The sequence below is a fragment of the Manacus candei genome, unplaced genomic scaffold (assembly GCF_025592945.1).
Source record: "Manacus candei isolate 608988 ecotype Guabito, Panama unplaced genomic scaffold, ASM2559294v1 h1tg000067l, whole genome shotgun sequence".
NCBI classification, from domain to species: domain Eukaryota; kingdom Metazoa; phylum Chordata; class Aves; order Passeriformes; family Pipridae; genus Manacus; species Manacus candei.
The window spans coordinates 12,281,889-12,301,857 of record NW_026138115.1 but is presented as its reverse complement, the minus strand read 5'-3'; the positions used below and the strand labels follow the sequence as shown (position 1 = coordinate 12,301,857).

The 19,969-nt window shown below is 37.0% G+C and overlaps 1 protein-coding gene across 6 annotated transcripts in view; it reads right to left on the bottom strand.

The window, feature by feature from the left end:
* Positions 1-19,969, bottom strand: part of SLC25A21 (solute carrier family 25 member 21) — a 252,255-nt gene that overhangs the window by 22,242 nt on the left and 210,044 nt on the right. For all 6 annotated transcript variants that reach the window (XM_051806527.1, XM_051806526.1, XM_051806529.1 and 3 more), the window contains one exon: positions 5,970-6,036. In XM_051806527.1, the coding sequence (XP_051662487.1) occupies positions 5,970-6,036 (67 nt within the window). The remainder of the gene's footprint in view (positions 1-5,969; positions 6,037-19,969) is intronic.

The window sequence follows — 19,969 nt, the reverse complement described above, 5'->3', positions numbered from 1 at the left end:
GTGCAATGTAGACAACCAGGTTTCAGAACTGATTTTGTTCGTATGTCATTTACATTAGCAGCATAAGTGCAATTGAAATAATGCTTTATGTAAGAGTTTGCTTGCAATACATACATCATATTTTCAAATTATAAACTCTTCCTTTAGCATTTAACTTTCATATACTGGAATAAAGGTAGTAGTAGATACTATAATCTATCCAAAGAAATCACCCCCACATCTTTAATATAATATACTGCCATCACTTTCACATTTCTCAAACACTAGTCTACTTCTCATCAGAGATATAATTGCAGATTTTGAAGATGGAAAATCTGCAGATTTGTATAATCTTCTGCTGTCAACAGACACATTTCCTTTAGTTTTTTTCTCTTTACAAATAAATCTTTCAGCCAATTGTCTGCTTTCAAACAGTGGTGCTTAGAAGCCCTGAGCATCTGCAATTCCTTAGAGGATGAGTTTTGAAAGCTGCACTCTTGGGTGTTTGAACTTCAAGAAAAAAATGAGATCAGCTTCACCTGCACCAACATGGCAAATGGCAAACACTTTTATATGGTTTGCTTTGCAACCCTGCATTTCTTGCCATGCAAACCCATTACTTTCCATAATACCTTTTATGATTTCTAAAAATCAAAGCAGAATAAATGAATGGATTTATTCTTCCAAGAAAAGTGTTGAGAATAAATGACTGCACCAAAGTCAGCAAGAAACTTCCTGTTGGCGTAGGCAGACAGACTTTTGCTGCCTATTTCCTTGTCTGTGGACACAAAGTCAAAGGTGCATGAGTCAAGGTATACTCTAAAGAAAGAGTATGTGTGAAATGCTGCAAAGTATTGGTAAGATGCCCTCTGAAACAGAGCACACACTAGGACAAATTTATTCTTGTTTAGTTTAGCAAAAGAAAGTCTATGAGAGAATGAAAACCAAGGAAAGATATGTAACATAAAGTAATCGGTATGAAAGTCATCTTAATGACTTGTAAGGGAAAGTATGATAAGTTTATGAAGGAGATTGTAGAACAAATCCCATAGTGTTTCAAATTCATATTCTGCAAATTTGTTGCTGAAGCCACTGAAAAACCACTTCAGGTTGATGCTGTATAAGACAGTTCTGAGGGCAGTGAAAATGATTTTCCAGCACGAGGAACGAGGACAGCAAAAAATCTTGTAGGTTATAAAGAGTAGGTATCTGAATTCTGGGTAAAACCCAAAGATATCATAGGTGTTATTACACATAATTTTCACATATGGAACAATGCAAGGCCTGTAACTACAGCTCACTATCTGTGAGTCCTATAATCTGTCCAAGAAGTATTCATGTCTTTGCGTGCTAAAAAAAGTGGCTTCTACTCAGCACGTCCAGTATATGGGAATGAACAACAAAAACCCGTCACAGTTTCACCAAGACTGCATTAGTGCAAGAGTTGACACATCCCAGTATAGCAGAAGTAAATAAACAGAACCTCTGACTTTCCTGCCTACTTTCAAAAGTTGAACTGTAACACTTGATTAGTTCAGAGCAGGTTGATTCAAAGAAAGGTGGGATACTCTGAAAGTCTGTGCATTTTATGGCCACGCAAGAGGCTGTGATCCCTCCGTACAGCACCTGCCCATGCAGGAAGCAATCCGACTGTTTCACCACAAGAGGAAGGCAATGGGCAGTGAGGTCAAGGGAGATGTGGGAATCATAAGAAACAAAAGGGAATAGAGTTTTTAAGACAAAACAGAAAGACTGGGTGACCTATGCTGGGTCTCAGCCAAAGAAGACAAGCTTTGTCCCTCAGAGTTTAGTTACCACAGACCAGTTAGAGCAGCTCTTCCATAAACTACATGTACATGAACATGCATAATAAACACCACATTTTCTTTTAAACTTGTTTAGAACCTTGTCCTATGGCAAAGTCAATAACATTTTTCAATCAAGACCTGCTTCAAATGAAGTCACTGGAATCACACTAAAACTATCAGGAATCAGGTGTTAATGCATTAATAATGCCAATGATTTAAAGCAGCAGGGAATATATTTGAATAATTATGCAAAATCAGAGTGTTAGATTCTGAAAATTGAAGGGTTGATACTCTGGTCAGTGAATAGATTCTTTTTTATATATTCAGTAGGGATTATTAAGATTATTATATAATTTTGCAGAAAAGGTCCTAGAATTGGGGCCCAGATTTTAACTGCTTTCCAAATAGTGTTTAGAATGAATATTTAGCTTGCAAACATCCTGAAAATATGTTTAAAATTGTTGCACTAGCCTTGACATTAATCAGAAAAGATAGTACTTAAACTGTAGGTCTATCTTTTTTGGACAACTGAAGACATTTTATAAGTAAAAAGAAGTCTCTGACAAAGTAGGTGGGTAAGCCGCTTCACTGAGCTAAATTGATTTCTTATTGTGATAAAGTTTACTTTTTTGTCTCTCCAGAATCTTTCTACTCATTGTTACCCTCCTAACCTTTAATGGAATTTCTGGTATTCCTTAATGTTTTCCACAGTGTTGCAGATCTGTAAAATGGTTGTAATAAAGGCAGAAATACATTACCTAGCAATTTTTTGGTCTTTAAAATGTTACCTTTAAAAATCAATAGCTTCCTAAAGCCATAAATTAAATAATACTTAATAGTAACTATGTTTTACATATTTTTAAAATAAAACAAGTCAATAACAATAAAACTCAATATAAATGCTGCTGTGTGTACTAGGTAGGCTAGTAAACATACAATTTTGCCCCCCAAAATTATCTTACTGTATCATACAAATTTATATAATGTGTGTCCGCCCAAAATATTTTTAAAAACACAGCATGATTTCCTCTTTTCATCTACAGTTGGGTTAATAGTTCTGTACAAAAAAAAAAAAGAAAAAAAAAAAGAAGAAAAATTTCTCAGAATAAATGCATTTAAAACATACTTTTGTGTATATAATAACCAATATTGTCCATCTGGCAAAGATACACTTTAATTGAAGTTACAAAGAAAATAGCCAAAGTACTTACCAGATGTCTCAATAACTCTAAGGTAAAAATACATGCTTGAAACAAGATGTCTGGGAACACATGAACAATATAAATTTGCCCCAAAAGTTCATCTGTTAACCATTGTATTGGCATGATCATTTCTTTGCTCCAAGTTCAATCTAACAGAAAGTTATAAACTTTGACTTTTCATCTTCCAGAAATACCAGCTTTCTTTTTAGGAGGGAAATAAAAGGAGAGAAAAAAAGAAACAGCAAGACAGACATGAGAATAGAGTTTACTAAAAATGGAGCTGTATCTTCAACACTTAACTGGAAAACCAGGGCTAAATAACTTCATTTTAGTAGCTGTATTTTTATTTGCAAATATACACACCAGATAAATCCAAGATTCCAGTAGCACAAGTACATTTCTTAGTACAAAATCGCCCTTGTCCATTCTCTACACACTTTTATGACACTACAACTAGACGTTTTCCAAAAGTTCAAACACAAATCAAGGCTGCTGGAACCTAGAAATTGCCTCTCTGCCTCTTGTGATTTCTCAAGTCTCAAAATCATTGGCCTGATTGTAATCTCACTGGTCAGTTTGGCAGTGGAGAAGGGACAGCTTGAGGCCTGCTAAGATGAGGAAAGCTATTAGGAAAATAAAGGGTGGAGAGTGGGCTAAAGGAAGCTGTGACTTCTCCTTTGGGGTCATAGCCAAATAAAGTTAGTGGAAATTTGAGACAGGCTGGATTCTCTTCAGGTCAAAGCATGGGTACAAACTCCACTTCGGATATTAGAAATTGTATTGGCATATAAAATCTCACATTGAATTCCTTCAGTATCCAGGTTCTCACAAGGACATTACTGTCCTGCTATACTATGTTACTGAATTCTTCTAGTGTAGAATACAGCTGATGGCTCGAGGTAACCTAAAGTCATCCTGATGTCCTTGGAACTGCATTAAATTTAAAGGAATAGTGTAAATAATTGAAGAATTCAACTATTTAATTAGCGCCCCCTTCCTTCCCCCATTTAAACCTGATTCTCATGGTTGCAAAAAACTCAGCCCTTACATAAATGTCCAAAAATTAGGTAGAAAGCAGCCCACTAAGGGAGCACCAGTAAGACATTAAAGGAGCTGTGAGCTTAAGATGTGCAAGAGGTTGAGAGAACTGTCTGTTTAGCCTGGAGAGAAGAAGGCTAGGATGATCTAATTACTGTCTTCCACCACCTAAAGGTTACACAGAGGACAAAGCTGAGCTTTCTCAGAGGCTGACAAAAGAAGCATGAGAGGCAATAGGCAAAAGTTGCAACAGCATAATTTGTATATAATTTGGATTGGATATAGGGCAAAATTCTTCATAGTGAAAGCAACTAAGAACTGAGGCAGGAGCACAGAGAGGCTGCAATCTCCATCCTTGAATATTTTCACAACTCTACTAGACAAAGTGTCTGAACAATGTGATCTAACCATGAAGTCAGTCCTGCTTTGAGCAGGAGGCTCCTCAGATGACCTCCAGAGATCCCTCCCAAATTACATCTTTCTACGATTCTATAATTATAATGAATATTGTGCAGTTTAAGCTAATTTAATCAATTTGAGTGAGAGAAAGTGATCTGAGATTTTTGGATGACTCAGGAGAAATCAAACCTGGGTTAGTATTTTAACTAAACATATGCTGGAATCAAAAAAGCACAGATTTACTTTGTCCTGTGTCAAAGGAAATGAAAGGGAGAGACTTGTGAAACATTACAGGATAAGAAAAGAAGTTATTCAGAATCTGCTAAATATCATCCATCTATCCTTCACTGCCACTTTGCTGCTAAATAGGACTTTGGTTTTCTTAGTTTCATTAAATAATTTCGAGGTAGGTGACATATGTCACTTGTATCTAAGATGCCAACGCAAACATGATGATGATACTACCAGAACTCCTCTAGGATTCTATTACAAGGTCACATCCTGTCACTTTATACAAATATTATTCCTCTGTAAAGGAATCGGAATGTGAATGATTAATTGCAGACTAAGGACCAGAATCATATGCAACCTTTTAAGAAAGAAACCAAAAAAGAAAGAAAGAAAAATCAAGACATTCTGTATAATAACTGCTTTTAGACACATTTGATGCAACTATGGGAAACTTCAAAGCTCTGAAGCAAAAAGCAAAGAAACATTTGCTCTTAACACGATGCTTTGATAGATTTAAAACTTTAAGATGACATGTTCAATAACTAGGTTTTAATTAAAAATGTTGCATGACAACTGAAAAAATTGATGTATTGAAGTATTTTGCTTAAGAATGTTACTAAAATCATGCTCAACAAATCAAGATAAAGGACAATAAAAGGAAATCAGGTCAGCATTTGACAGCACATACACTTTGGTAGACTAGCATCTAGTTCAACTGTAAGAGAGCTGGAGTAAAATGTTCCTTGCACAATGAGGAATTGAATCCATTACTGTCTTCAATCTGTTAAAAAGTAAGAGTAGGGAGTAGAGCACTCTTTGGAGCACAAGAAAAGTCTGGGCAGCACTTCACACCTACAGATATACTACTTCAAGTTACTGAGTGAGTATTATTTAGTGGCTTCTTTAATGGCTTTTTGTGTTAATTTATTAAGCTATTAGTTGTTTTGCAAGATGCTAGGCATTTTCAGTAAAGGAAAATATCTAAACCACAGGTAATTATGAGGCTAAAATAACACTTAAACTATTTTATTAATTTCTTGACAATATAGAATAATTACAATTTTTTTCCTGTAACATTGTATATACAGGTCAAAAATAGCTTAGCATCTAAGATCCTTATCCTGCACTCCTTAATCAAGGAGAGTTTTTATTGTACTATCAACAGGAAACTTTCCTCCTAGTAAAAATCAGAGGATTAATATGCCAAATAAGTTTAAGATTCTAATTTCAATCAGCAGGGGATAAATAAAATGTTTTACAGCTACCACTGTCCCTGCCTACATTTTTAAAGGAGGAAGCTTGGAATTTTTACCTTCACCGCCCTTTTGGGTGTCTCAGCCAAGACAGGAGGAAATATTCCTTTGTAGAAGCCAAGTAATCTATCAAATAAAAACAAAGAAATTATTTTTGTATGGATAAAAAACATATCATTACCATACTGCCAATTTTATTTTCACTTTTGAGTAAAACAACTAACTTTTCAGCATTTCCAGGCATACAGACAAATAATGATACTCTCTGCTTACTTGCTAAATAACTAATATGATACCAATTATACCACGTGCTGGTGAGATGATATAAAGAACTCAGCAATGAATATGTAAAAATTAAATCCATTTTTTTCTGAGTAGACAAGAAATTGTGTTTAAAAGGAGAACAGTTTTGACAATGATAAGGAAGTATTATTTCATTGTTTTAAACTTTTTTGACACAGCAATGATAATATTAAAAAAATGAAGTCACAAAATACAGATTTGAAAAAAACTGTGACTGCAGCAAGTTGCACACAAAAACCCTCATGTTTACATGCTAGGGTAAGACATCTTTTAAAATTTAGTTTTAACCCCTCTCAAAATGTATAAATTTTTTTTTTGGCAACTTAGTTTTAACACAAGTTAGCTATTCACAGAGCCATAACAGAATGTATGTACTTCACCTTGGAAAAAAATTTGGGCATTATCTTGCCACTGTACTCACTCAGGTCTTTGTCCCTCTCTTGGCCTGGTTCTATAAACACCTAAGGATTTTACAGTAGCTGCTGACTTCTGGGGCTGGCCCGAAGCCAAAGATTTTCTTGTTGCAGTGTTTTGCTTTGCATCATCTCAATTTTATGTCTATCTATCTATATAGATATACAGCCTGCTACAAACATACATGGCATTTGCAGGCAGCCTGAGCTCTGCTTACAAGGCCAATATAGATGCATAATGCTGTGTCTTGGGAATGCTTTAAATGACAGGTAGTTCTCAAAATCCCCATATGAGGCAAAAATAGACATAATTCTTGTCTGCTAGGTCTTCACACTAACTTAGATTGTGCCTGGGGAGGGTTCAGAAAGGAATCTAATGGAATCACCAAGAAGAATCATAGAATCATAGAATCATCAAGGTTGTAAGAGACCTTCAAGGTCATCCAGTCCAACCCAGCACTACCACTGTAACCCCTAAACCACATCACCCTAAATCATATCACCCAGTGCCAAATCCAGATACCTCTTGAACACCTCCAGGTATGTTGCCTCCACCACCTTCCCAGGCAACATATTTCAATGCCTGGTCACCCTAACAGCAAAAAAATCTTTTTCAGATATCTAATCTGATTCTCCGATCTTAGCTTAAGGCTATAAGCTACCTTGTTATCCAACAAGAGCATATCTTACAACTTATTAATCTTCAATTTATACACATTTATTCAGGACTATAAGAGGATTCCACGTACAAAAAAAAAATCACTTTTTAAAGCAAAGCATTTGTGTCTTTTTAAAATATTGAAAGGTGGTAGCGTTAGCATGTGATGATTAACCTTTCCAAAGCAACCTACTATTTGGAATATTTTTGCAGAATGTGTAAGAGTCATGACATTAATAGATTCTCCTATAGTTATTCTGTGAATGTCAAAGGAAAACAATTAAAATAATATTCCCCACATGAATGTAAAATGCCACAAATGTTATACCATTTTTCCCTCCCTTCTTTGAATGCTTTTCTGGAGTTTTCTTCTTAAGCTTCTCCAATATCAGTGACATAATTTAGGCCTTGTAAGATTCTCCAGGGTGGAAATCTTGCTTATCCTTCCTCTGAGGTAAGCAAGTTATGAACTCCAGCCCATGATAAAAGGATACTTTGAGCATTTTATAAAATTATGGTTTCATGACAAAATAATGAAAGTCCTTGGGTAGGAGATCTAAGGAATTCAGTTGAGTCATCAGGTGTTTCAGTCTCTCCAGTCTCACCTTCCACACAAAACTAATTATATATATGTATGTATCTATTAATATAGATATGGATATACCTATAAATACCTATAGATATAGATATAACAACATAGATATACTGGATCCATAGAAACACAGAATCATAGAATGGTTTAGGTTGGAAGGGACATTAAAGATCATCTAGTTCCAAACTCCCTGCTATGAGCTTGGAACCTTTCACTAGATGGGCTACTCAGACTCCCATCCAGCCTGGTATTGGTCTTTATTCTTAGTACTGGTCCAGTCTTACTCTTTAAGGTTCATGCATATTCAGAGTATATTGTTGATTCAGCAATTGAAAGCTATTGAAAAATCAAATAACTTCAAGCATGCAATCCATACATTTTAATGTGAGTTCAAACTGAAACTGAGGTCCAAGTAGGATCAGCTACAAGAACACAGATCCCTATAAACACTTTATTCCTTTCAACTCAGTCTAAACCCCTGAAAGCATATCTACAACAGGCATCCTGTTTGGAATTTCTAGTACTACGCATGATTGGAATTGGGAAACAAAAAGTCTTCCGCTGCTCTGCTCACAGGTGTAGCTCTGACTATAAAATGTGAGACCCAATCTTGGTCCAGATTTATGTAAGAGATATATAAGCAGAGAAATATGCAGTGTAAAGCAACAATTCAGTTCTAAAAACACACAGCAACATTACCTATCCTTACACAGCAGGACAGATTCCTTTTCCAGGTTGCCTTTTTGTATACTCAAAATGTATGCAGCTACTGCATATATAAACTGTATAACATTCCCATTGTCTCTGAGCATCTCAGGGAAAACTTTTCAGAGAAAATGTGGAGGGGAAGGATAAGACAGGAATTCAAGCAATAGATTTGTCATCTCAGCAATCCTGTGGGGCAGATGGTCACTTTTAAAGAGTAATTCAGCATTCTCTCCCAGTTCAGTGTCAAAATACCAGCGATGCAGATGATCATCACACCAGGTGAACAGAAAGTGGATTATTTGAAAGTTCTAGAGAAATGGGAACTGAAAATATAAAAAGCAATTATCCATTTCTTCTCAATCACAGAACAGTTGAGGATGGAAGGGACTTTTGGAGATGACTTGGTCCTTGAATACTATCCAGGTTTTCTAGACCCCTCTATCAGGGGACTTTTCCATGCAGATTCATGAAGAATTTACAGTCTGTTCTCCTGAAGTCTAGGGTTGTGAACTTTTTGCCTTGCTCCGTCTTCTCAGGTTCCTGAACTCCACCATCTCGTCACAACAATTAAGGCTTCATTTGACCTTCATTCCAATGAGGCCTTCCTCATCTGTGTGTTGGAGCTCCAGCAGAACACCTCTCCTCATTGACTGCTGTGTGTCAAGAAGTTATCATTACTGTTCTTAAGTAACCTGATCGGTTGCTTATGCCCTGCTCCTCCAGGAGGTATCAGGGGATTGAAGTCCCCATGAGGATCAGGGTCTGGAAACAGGAGGCTGCTTCTTTGGGTCTCATCTGCTTGTTCTTCTTGATCAGGTAGCCCATAGGAGACACCTACTACCAAGTCATCGCTGTAAGTCTGCTCTTTAACCCTTACCCATAAGCTCTCATCATTAATCCTCATGCACTTGGTAGTAGTTGCTCTCTCTTTTTCTTCCTGTCTGTGTTCCTCCACTGCAGCACACCAGTCCGTCCACGGCATCTCTGGAATCCCAACAAAATCCTACCCCTGAAGCTGCACACAGACCCCTAATTCCTCATGTTTATGTCCCATGTTGTGTGCCTTAGTATGCAGGCACTTTGAAGAGACTTCCTCATGCACATGCAAATTCTTGAGGTGACCCCACTTGAGCCTGTTTTATTCACTCTGTGTTCCTCCTTGTTCACATCATCCCAGGCACTTAGCTTGTCAGCCTGTACATCTCTCCCTCAGACCTGCAGTAACTCTCTCCCTCCCCTGTGGCTCCTAATTTAAAGCCCTCTTTACCAGGTCAGCCATTCTGCAGCAAAGATACCTGTGCAAAGATATCACTGTGCATGTCATGTCAGGTTGATCTGCTTATTGCAGCTGTAAGGTTGACATTGAAGATTTTCTGCTGTAGGAATCTCTACCATGAACCAGGACAACCCACAGAACCTATATTGATGGCTCTATGAATCCCTAAAATGTGAAGGAATCTGTAAATGAGTTTCAATGCTTTACTCCTTTCCAATGTGGAGGCAAATCTCATCATGAAAAACAGACAGGAAGGAGTTAAGGTCTATTCCTATGGAACATATTAAGTTTAGAAATCTAAAAACACATGAAAACTTTGAGGATATACAACCATATATGCAATATGTAATTCAGTAAACATGGTAAGAACTAGTTCAGTATTTAATTATGAACTGTGGTTTAGGGTTTTTTTTCCTTCCTGATTTGAAATAGAAGCAGAAAAAAGTTAGGAAGCACAGCCAGTGAGATGAAAGAAATAAAGGAAAGGAGGAAGCAGAAGACAATCCCATCTCATCACTGCCTATTGTCATCTGACTAATTTTTTGCACAAAGCGTAGTCTCTTTTAGAACCTGCTGTGCCTGAGGTGGAGGTCCAGCAGCTGCCCCCAACTTTTCCAAATAATGCTTTGCAAATTGTGTCCATTAGAGATACAATTATCTGAAATTTTTGTAGAGTGAACTATTTACTTAATTTTGAAAAACTAGCATGACAGTAACAAAAACTTGAATGCCTTTGCCAGTCAGAAAGTACATACACGCACAATGATCTTATACTTCTCTTTTGCTTGGTCAACAACACTGAGTTAGCCTACTTGCTCTCAGTGTATAAAATTTTTCAAAGGCAATTAATGTATGGTGATGATGCTTCACATCTGAAAGATATCATCACCTGGATTCAGGCCTTCCCTCAGAAAACTAGTTCAGAAAGATTATGGAACAGCAGTAGCAGCAGTAATCACTGCAGGGTGTAATAGAAGAGAGGGGACGTGACATCATATCCCTTGCTAGAGACACTGGAAAGAACAAATAAATTTCTAACAGAAACACAGCTACATCTTATTTTGTTTCAGCGTTAAGGGTCTAAATGAACATCACCATTCAATTGTATTCTGGGCATGATCCCAAACTCATCTTTGCAGCAGTTGATTTTGAATCACTGCAGTCAATCATATCTTCTCTATTTGTACTTTCAGGCTTTCCCCATCCTTCTGGTTTCCATTTCTTGTTTGGAAGCCTTGAGTCATTCACCCTGGCAAGACGACCAACCTAAATCAGTTATTTTCTCCGAATTACACTGAAATTGGGATCTTGCTCTTGTTGTTTTCTTCTTCTGTCTTTCACATAATTTTCCCTTTAAGGATCTAATAAAGTTGATTGAAGGCATAAGCACAATATTCCCTTTCTTCTATTGCTGTCAAATCCAAGGGACTTATCCACATTGTTTTATAATTGAAACAAAAACCTCTTAGGTCCAATTCGGCTTTCATTACCTCTGCATTATCCCAAGTATAAATAAAAGACCTGGGTTTCATGACCACATCACTTACATTAAACAAATGCACAACTTTCTGATTTTACAAAATGTTTTATTTCAACAAAGGGAAGGAATTTTGAAGACATGATTGGTAAAAAGATGGGTGTTCTTCAAAAAGAGGAAGAAAATATGTCTAAATATAATGAAATTTGCTTAGAGTTTCATCTATACTAGGAAAAAGGTACCTTTTAATTTCATGGTATGTAGCATGCTGTGAATTTATTATCAACAGAAAGTAAACAACTGAAAACAGGGCAATATTAACTTTAACATAGCTGTTATTGTGACATGATCTTTGTGTTGTCCTAGCTGGAGATACAGATTTAAAATTCCCAGAAGTGCTTAGTGAAGGCAGACACAAATTAGTACCTATCACTGAGAAAAAGGGACATATTTAGCCAAGTATTTTAAGAGCTGCAAGTCACTAACCAGTTCACACATGTCATCCACCCTCAATCACAGGATCTGCAACTCTTTGCCCAGCTGAAGAGGGATGATATAGAGGAGGCTGGGTTTCATTCTGGGATAAGTGGCACAGAGTTTGGCATCATTGAAAAGATATTAGAGGTTTGACAAGTTCACAGAAAACCAGGCTTGGAAACTTCATTGCTCTCCAAAAAGCTTTTTTTGTTCCTGTGAAGTATGTTATGTAAATTATTCTACTGCAAATGTAAAATACACATCTCTACAGGAACCTTATATAAAGCTATCAATGACACAGCTAATCAGGCTTCTGAATTTCTATTAGGCAAATATATTTCTTTATTTATTCTGTGTCTGCTATATTATTTATGCTGTGTCTGATATCACAGAAGCACAGAATCAACTGAGTTGGAAAAGACCTCTGAGATCATCAAGTCCAACCCTGACCCAACATCACCCTGTGGTTACTAGACCATGGCACTAAGTGCCACATCCAGTTTCTTCTTAAATACCTCCAGGGACGGTGAATCCACCACCTCTGGGCAGCCCATTCCCATGTCTGATCACTCTCTCTGTAAAGAATTCCTTTCTAATGTCTAACCTAAACCTCCCCTGGTACAACTTAAGACTGTGCCCTCTTGTCCTACTGCTGGTTGCTTGGGAGAAGAGACCAACCCCCACCTGGCTACAACCTCCTTTCAGGTAATTGTAGAGAGCGATGAGGTCTCCCCTGAGCCTCCTTTTCTTCAGGCTAAACAACCCCAGCTCCCTCAGCCTCTCCTCATAGGACTTGTGCTCCAGCCCCTTCACCAGCCTCGTTGCTCTTCTTTGGACACTCTTCAGCACCTCAGTGTCTGAGGGGCCCAGAACTGGACACAGTACTCAAGGTGTGGCCTATCTAGTGCCAAGTACAGGAGCAGAGTCACTGCCCTAGTCCTGCTGGCCACACTATTCCTGACATCTGCCATTTTAGATTCTGATTCTAAATACTAAATACTAGGTCCTTATTTTCACAACATATTTCCCTTTTTTTTCACTGAGCTTTCATTGCAATACATTGGAATTAAGGAAAAACATAAATTTTTTGCAGCAAGTAAATGTAATACAGAATCATGTTACCATGTGCCTTTAGTAACACTGATGTTATACTATATGCTGAAAGAAGACCAAGTGTCCAGCTGTAAGAACACTAGAAGCAGACCAATTAATGAAAGAAATCCCTCAAATAAGATAAGACAACACAGAGTATGAAAAGTGACTAGTAAAAAAGGAAGAGACTGTTGGTGAAAGCTATTAGGATAATTCAGGAAAGTACTAAACAGTGGAGAAACTGGCTCAGAAACAATCAGACTGGCCAAGAAATGGATTAATAATCAGCATCAATCTACCTCACTTACTCAAAATGACAGTCATCAACATATTTACTGCATGTGGGTCAGATTATGAAGTTATTACGATCCATCATCCATGTGACTGTTATTCTTACTGAGAAATGAGTCTTCCATCCATGAGTTTTAATCACCTCTGAATCTCTCGGTCAAAATCCTTGCTAATTTTTTGGCTTAGAAAGCTGCACTCTAAATTTATGTGAGTTACAGGACACAAATATAAATTCTTCAAGAAAAGGTAAGATGAAACCTTCTCCTTCCTTACTTATGTCTATAGCAACAAAAAGAGTAAAAAAAGGGATCTTTGTTAAAATTTATTTCTATTCAAATAATTGTCTTTTTTACTTTTATATGCATTTTTACTTCTATACTACATGTTTTTCACATGCTTTCTGTGTTTTACTATACCCAAGCACCTAAGAAAAAATAATCTAGGAAGGTTAAGGTGTAGCCTTGCTTTGTAACACAAAACAAAGCCTCAAAAGTTTCCTGTGTGTGCAAAAAGAACATATTTTTCTGGATATTTTCCCCCAAGGATGATTAGAAATTAATAATTTGAGTGGTACACCATTACCATGTACTGCTTGAGTAACAGATTAATGTGAATTAAATTAAATTGGATTTTTAAAAATGGAGATATGCTTACACCTCCAGCTATTACCCTGCAAGTGCCAGGGGCCTGTGAAGCTGGGTGGACACTGCTGCCGAGGGAGTTATTGGGGTACCTGAGAAGATAGTGATGCTGGTGGGTGGGGAGACAGGACTCTGCCAGCTGCAGCACACTCTACTTGCTCTCACTGCTGCCAGCCCGGTGCAGGAGCAGCAGCACTTGCTGCGCAGGGCTCCCTGACACCACTGCTTGTGCCTTCTGAACACTTCTCTTGTTGTCTGGCCCCAACACCAGTGAACAAAATACCAGCTTCGCCCATGCTTCTAAGAAGCCTTAAGCTGGTCTGTTTGGTGTAATTCCTCTTGAAATCAGTGCAAATGGCAGCATTATTATCACTGGCAGCTGGTCTGGGCTCTTACAAAATTACCTGCATGTAATCACTAGCTGGGCTGTAGAGTGGGTCTACATGTCTCATTTCTTACAACTGACAGCATTTCTTCCCCCAAAGACTTTCCATCTAGCTACCCCTTTGTTTGCAAGAGGAACAAGCTACAGACATGCCAAAACAGCTTTGCCTAGAGCTTCTGAAACAGAAAAATTCTTCATTGCATTTTGGATTGTCAGAACTGGCAGACTGTTTCATTTGTACAGAAGTTTTAGTTGTTCAAACACTAGAAGAGAATTTATGGGTTTTTTTTCTACTTTTGCCAACAGTACTGCCATAACTGGTATGACAGGAAGCAGTCTTTGTGTTAAAGTAGCTCCACACCTATGTCTATTGAAGCTAAAGAATATAAGAAAATGATTCTTAATTTTGATATCAGAGGAAACAAAAATAGATTTTTGGGGATATGTGCTTAGAAATCTATGCCAGACACTAAAAAAAGAAAATCACAGAGAGGATACTTAGATGTGTTTTATAGAAAGAGTGGCAGCATTTCTCTGTTAAACTGATGCTGTGATTCATTAAATGAAAAATCATGAGATGAGCAAAATTTCTGTGCTTGCCCTTGCAATGTGTCTTACTTAAATTGGTTGTGACTTCATAAAAATACAACATTAAGTTGTTTTAATTTCATCAGAAAAAATGTGGTTCAGGAAGGAAACTTTTGATTGCAAGTCAATGTTATCCTTCATTGGAATAAGTTATACTCTTCAATATCCACATCCGTAATCCCTAGGGAGTTATATGACTCCATGTATTCTTTCCCATCTGCTAGTTAAATTTGAGATTCAAGAGGCTTTCAGTGTCATTATACAGATTAGTGACTCTCCCAAGAGGACTCTAGGTTCATGATACAGTGAATAACTTACAATGAGATTCTGAAGACCAACTTTCAGAGATCGTTTTGTGTTTGTACGAGTTTTGCACCTGCAATTATTTGTGCTTGTAATTTAGGTTAGTTAGATGTTTTTAACTTACAGATGCAATCAGTGATGTAGATACTTAAACTGAACTGAACTTCAGGCAACCACAACTGCAGGTGCAAAATTTTGTCTGCAATTATTCGAATCCATAAACACATCCATCTTCTGAAGTCTAAAGTAAATCTAGGCCAGTAGTGGTTTTATAAAGTGTTTTTAACAAACTAAAAAATGTGCATATTTTTCCCAGTTCTGAAAAAAATCTCAAAACAGCTCTTTTTAGCATTAAAGAGAATAGAGCATCATTGAATATATACAAACATGCACATAATAAATAATTTTATTTCATTTTTTAGCATCTTGACCTTTGGGGTATTTTTCTTACTTCCTTTACAGTATCTGTATCAGGAAAATAATAAAATATTCCTGATTTTGTAACAGCAATACTGTTGATTGTTGCACCAGTAGACAGCTAAAGTCCTATATGCACTGAGTTTAAAGTGTGCAGAATTTGTAGCACTGCTTAGGTAGTGAACAGCACCATGAACATGTACACACACTGGCATTTGAATTTCCACCTGTGATATCTAGATGTATCACAGGACTGAAAGGTATTACCACATAGATGTGTGAGGAAACTATCTAAAGACAGACACAATACTTGTATGTGTCTCCAAAATGAGATTCAGTTGTAAGAAAGTCATTAGAAAGATTTTAAGTACTCGGAAGCAAGAAAATTATTCCTTGAAAAGCACATATTTCTTACAGTTATTGTAAGAAACTACAACACTTACTGTCCCTAGGTACAGGGACTTCCCCTAAGTACAGAGACAGTGTCACAGGTCTTTTTATCCACTAGAGTGCCATCATGCAGTGCCAGTGTGATACAGTGAGGGCACAGGTGCAAAACCAAACTTCAGTGCCTTGTTCCAGACAGCTCATTGCAGGCTAGGTTACACTCTGTCATATGAAGATCTGCATTACAGATGTAGGAGCAATGCCCTCCTATTCCTCATTCCTTAAAATGCCCAAAAATACCATATGGGTTAATACATTTTCCTTAATGTTACTCCAATCCAAGAACAAACAGAGTGGACAGTTAATACTGACTTTTTTTTTTTTTTAAATCACAATATATTTTAAACATGAAAGCTCCCATTTGAGTTAATATGCAACAATGCTTCCATACAGATTCCATCTTCAGTACTCTGATAGTCCCACAGTATAATGACATTTATCTTGTCCTTCTCACACAATTTATAACATAAAGCACTATGATGTCATGTGATAACCTTTACGATAATAACTTTCATTCTGAGATTGTCAAAGAGAAAACGGACGAGCAAGGTATGGTTAAATGACTGAGAAACAAAGAAGATTTACCTAAGGATTCCAACTAAAATTTGACTGTTAGACTACTAGAAACATATTTTGCAAGGCTTTACACCAGTGGTGTACTCTAATATAGTTACTGATGGAAAACCTGCTGCAAGATTGTGATGCGGATATACGTAAATACTTTTTGAGACCAGATCAACATGCAAGAGAGATGTGTGAAGAACAGTGTGAAAGTTGCTCTCCTACTTATGATTAATTCCTAATTATCCTAATTATTATTATTGCTACCTACTACTCAGTGGTCTACTTTTATGTAGCCATGCCTCACCTGCCAACAGTCTCCTCATCTGCATAGACATCTGTAAAGAAACCTGTCAGAATTTTTCTCAAAAAGTAATGGAGTCTGTGTGTTGGTGATGTGGCAGTTTCTACTGGATTATTTATTCTTTAAAGAAGCTTGCAATGTGTTCTTTGAGCAGCAGACCTGCCTGAGCAGGTTTGACCTGAACATCTCTTTTGAAATGTTTTCTTTTTCTCAATATACTCTTCTGATCCAGCACTCCTTACAACTTGAATTCTTCTGCAGAAAAGAAATTTTGCCACTTCACCATTGAATAAACAAAACAAATGGACCCTCCCTCCTAAGTTACTTTAAAAACATACAAAGTATTTTACTTAAAAAAATGAACATGTAGCAAACCAAGTAAATGCAATACACTCTGTTTTACAGCCTATAGCATGCATTTTTTTGTGTCAAACCTTTCTGCATTTTATGACTTAAAATAATAGTGCCTTATAACCATCAATATGTCAAAAAAGTAATTTTGGATCAAATTTTATTTTCTTCTAGATCTCTAATTTTCTCTGCATTTCCAAAAGAGAATTGTTTTTCCTGTGTAGCTCACAAACATGCCACAAGGTTTGCTTGGTTACCAGCTCTGAACTGGATGTAGAACTCAGCCAGATTAGCTGGAGGTTACCATTGCACCTCTGCAGCAGTATTGTTTGCCATGATCTCACATCTAAGCGTAATTGCAACTTGCAACCACATTACCTCCCTATTCACCATCATCAGAGAGCATTACAAAGTCAATATAAACAACACTAGGCATGACTAAACGATTGCCTGGTATTCTACAGAGTTGATTTAGAGACATGTGAAAACCTTATCTATGGATAGGACTGCCAGCAAGGACATAAGAACACATTTATGTTGTTTCAACTAGGGTAAGGATAGCTTTCTTGCAAATCTGTCCCCAGAAGACAACTGTGGAAGACAAGAAAGTCTGTGCTACAAGGAGTTTTGCAAGGCAAGGGTGGCCAGAGAGCTCCAAGTGCAATGATTTCTACTGTAATTGTAGCAGGTCTTAAAGGAACATGTGGTAAAGTTTGGAGCATCCTCAGACAATGCTCTGAAAGAAAGGCATCTGACTCTATCAGCATTGATAGACAATGCAGTAGGTTCTTCTACGGGTTCTTTTTTGCTGTAAGGTAAAAATGCTGGAAACTCCTTGAGTGTCAGTGAGCTTTTAATAAAATGTGTGTCTGCAGTTCAAGAATGAAATACACAACTTATTATCTTGTACTGAAACTATGTGAAACTGGCAATACACTGAAAAAAACCCACAAAACTCAGCAGTGTAGACAACAGCCTTGTGTTCTCCTTTTGCGTTACGAAAATTCAGACCAGGATGACTCTGAGGCCAGCTGAAAATTATCTGAAAAGCTGCATAAATAAAAAAATGGAGAACTCATAAATTTTTAAGCAGTAGTACTTCTGAAAAGAGTAGTTTATCCTAAACTATCATTCTGTCATGATGCACTGATTGGTTTATGATGAGTTTTTCCTGTAGGGAAGAACATACTTTTTAGTAAACAAATTTTTACATTTTCTTGTGTAAAAGTGAGTAACAGAGCTCTTTATTTTAATATAGTTTATACCACATCTTTTGCAAAGAAGTTTTAAGAGAGTTTGGATGACATAACTACCCCTTTGCTTTCAAAGACTACATATTCCTCATTTTTTCCTTAAGCATTCAAGTCTTTTTTTTTACCTGTGGTTCTTTCTTTCTATTTTTCTGTTGCTTTTATCTATGAAGTCTATAAGCCCCAGTTCCGAGTAAAAAAACTTGGTACCATTAGTTTTCCAGAGGCAGAACTGAGCAGAGTACTCTACATTCAGGCTTTGAGCAAAAACAGGGAATCTAACTTGTGTATACTGATACATGTCTATTGTCTGATGCATATCTGTGCCACTGACAAACACAAACAGCCTTTCATGAATTGCACATTTTATTCAGGGTTTGTAACAGAAATGATTTTTTGATTTAGCGACACTTAAAAAATGGCTAAAGTATGTTCTGATAATGAATATCTAAAACTTACACATGGGGATATAAAAAATTATAAATAATCAATAGAGTGGAAAGAGAAATGTAATGTTTTCCATAATCTCCGGGGTCTGCCGTACATGGACCCCTCCACAAACTACAAAATATAAAGTAGTGCCTCATAATGTAATGAATACTTGTACTTTGTAGGAAAAGTACATTTATCATGTATATCCAGACAGAATGAGGCAGTGCATGGAGCCCTGGTACCACAGCTCGAGTCTGCTACCATTTGAGCCAAAGTAGAACTACATTAGCTGGCACTAACAGCAGTTCATTTATCCTGTCTGCAGCAAGCTACTGTAAGACACAGCCAAAATCACTTTTCAAGGAAAATGAATAGAGAAAGGAAGTAAGGAGAAAAATACAACTGTGTATTAAGTTTAGTGTATATACCTGTCTAGTTAATTAATTTTTCAAAATTTTTTAAGCCTCTGGGAATGCAGCTTTCCTATGAGACATTATCCTCAAATGGCACTATATCACAACAAGTCAAGCACATAGAATCATCTTAGAGATGACAAATAATGAAGTACTACTTGAGATTTTCAGCTTATTCACTCCATACTTGTTTGTGACGATGTGGTAAAAAAAATGCTTTGGATCTCATTTTTAACCATTTTACTGGACATCTGGTGTTTGCTGCTTAAGGTTTCACTATTACCAGGGTCACTGTAATTCTATAGCACATCTGGGCCAAATTCCCTGGCAGTTTTTAGTGATTTCTGTGGCAGTGGAAACATCTGTAGCTCTGCACAGTCCTACACATACAGAATTCTAAGGAGCTGCAGAATGTTCTTGGATCTTTTGCATTTCAGTGTCCAGGAAATTACCCACTGGTAATGGATGATCTTGCAGTATTTTGTTTTTTAATCTTCTGTGGGATATGTCCAAATCAAGTAAAACCACACAGATTCTAATCACCAACATTTTATTTTCATCAGTTATTAAAGAAAACACTGGTGCCTCAGTCTGCATGTTTTCAGGAGTACACACAGCCTTTGAAAACATTTTCTTGGAAGTGGGTGGACTGATGCAATGTGAAACTGGCCTAGTCACTG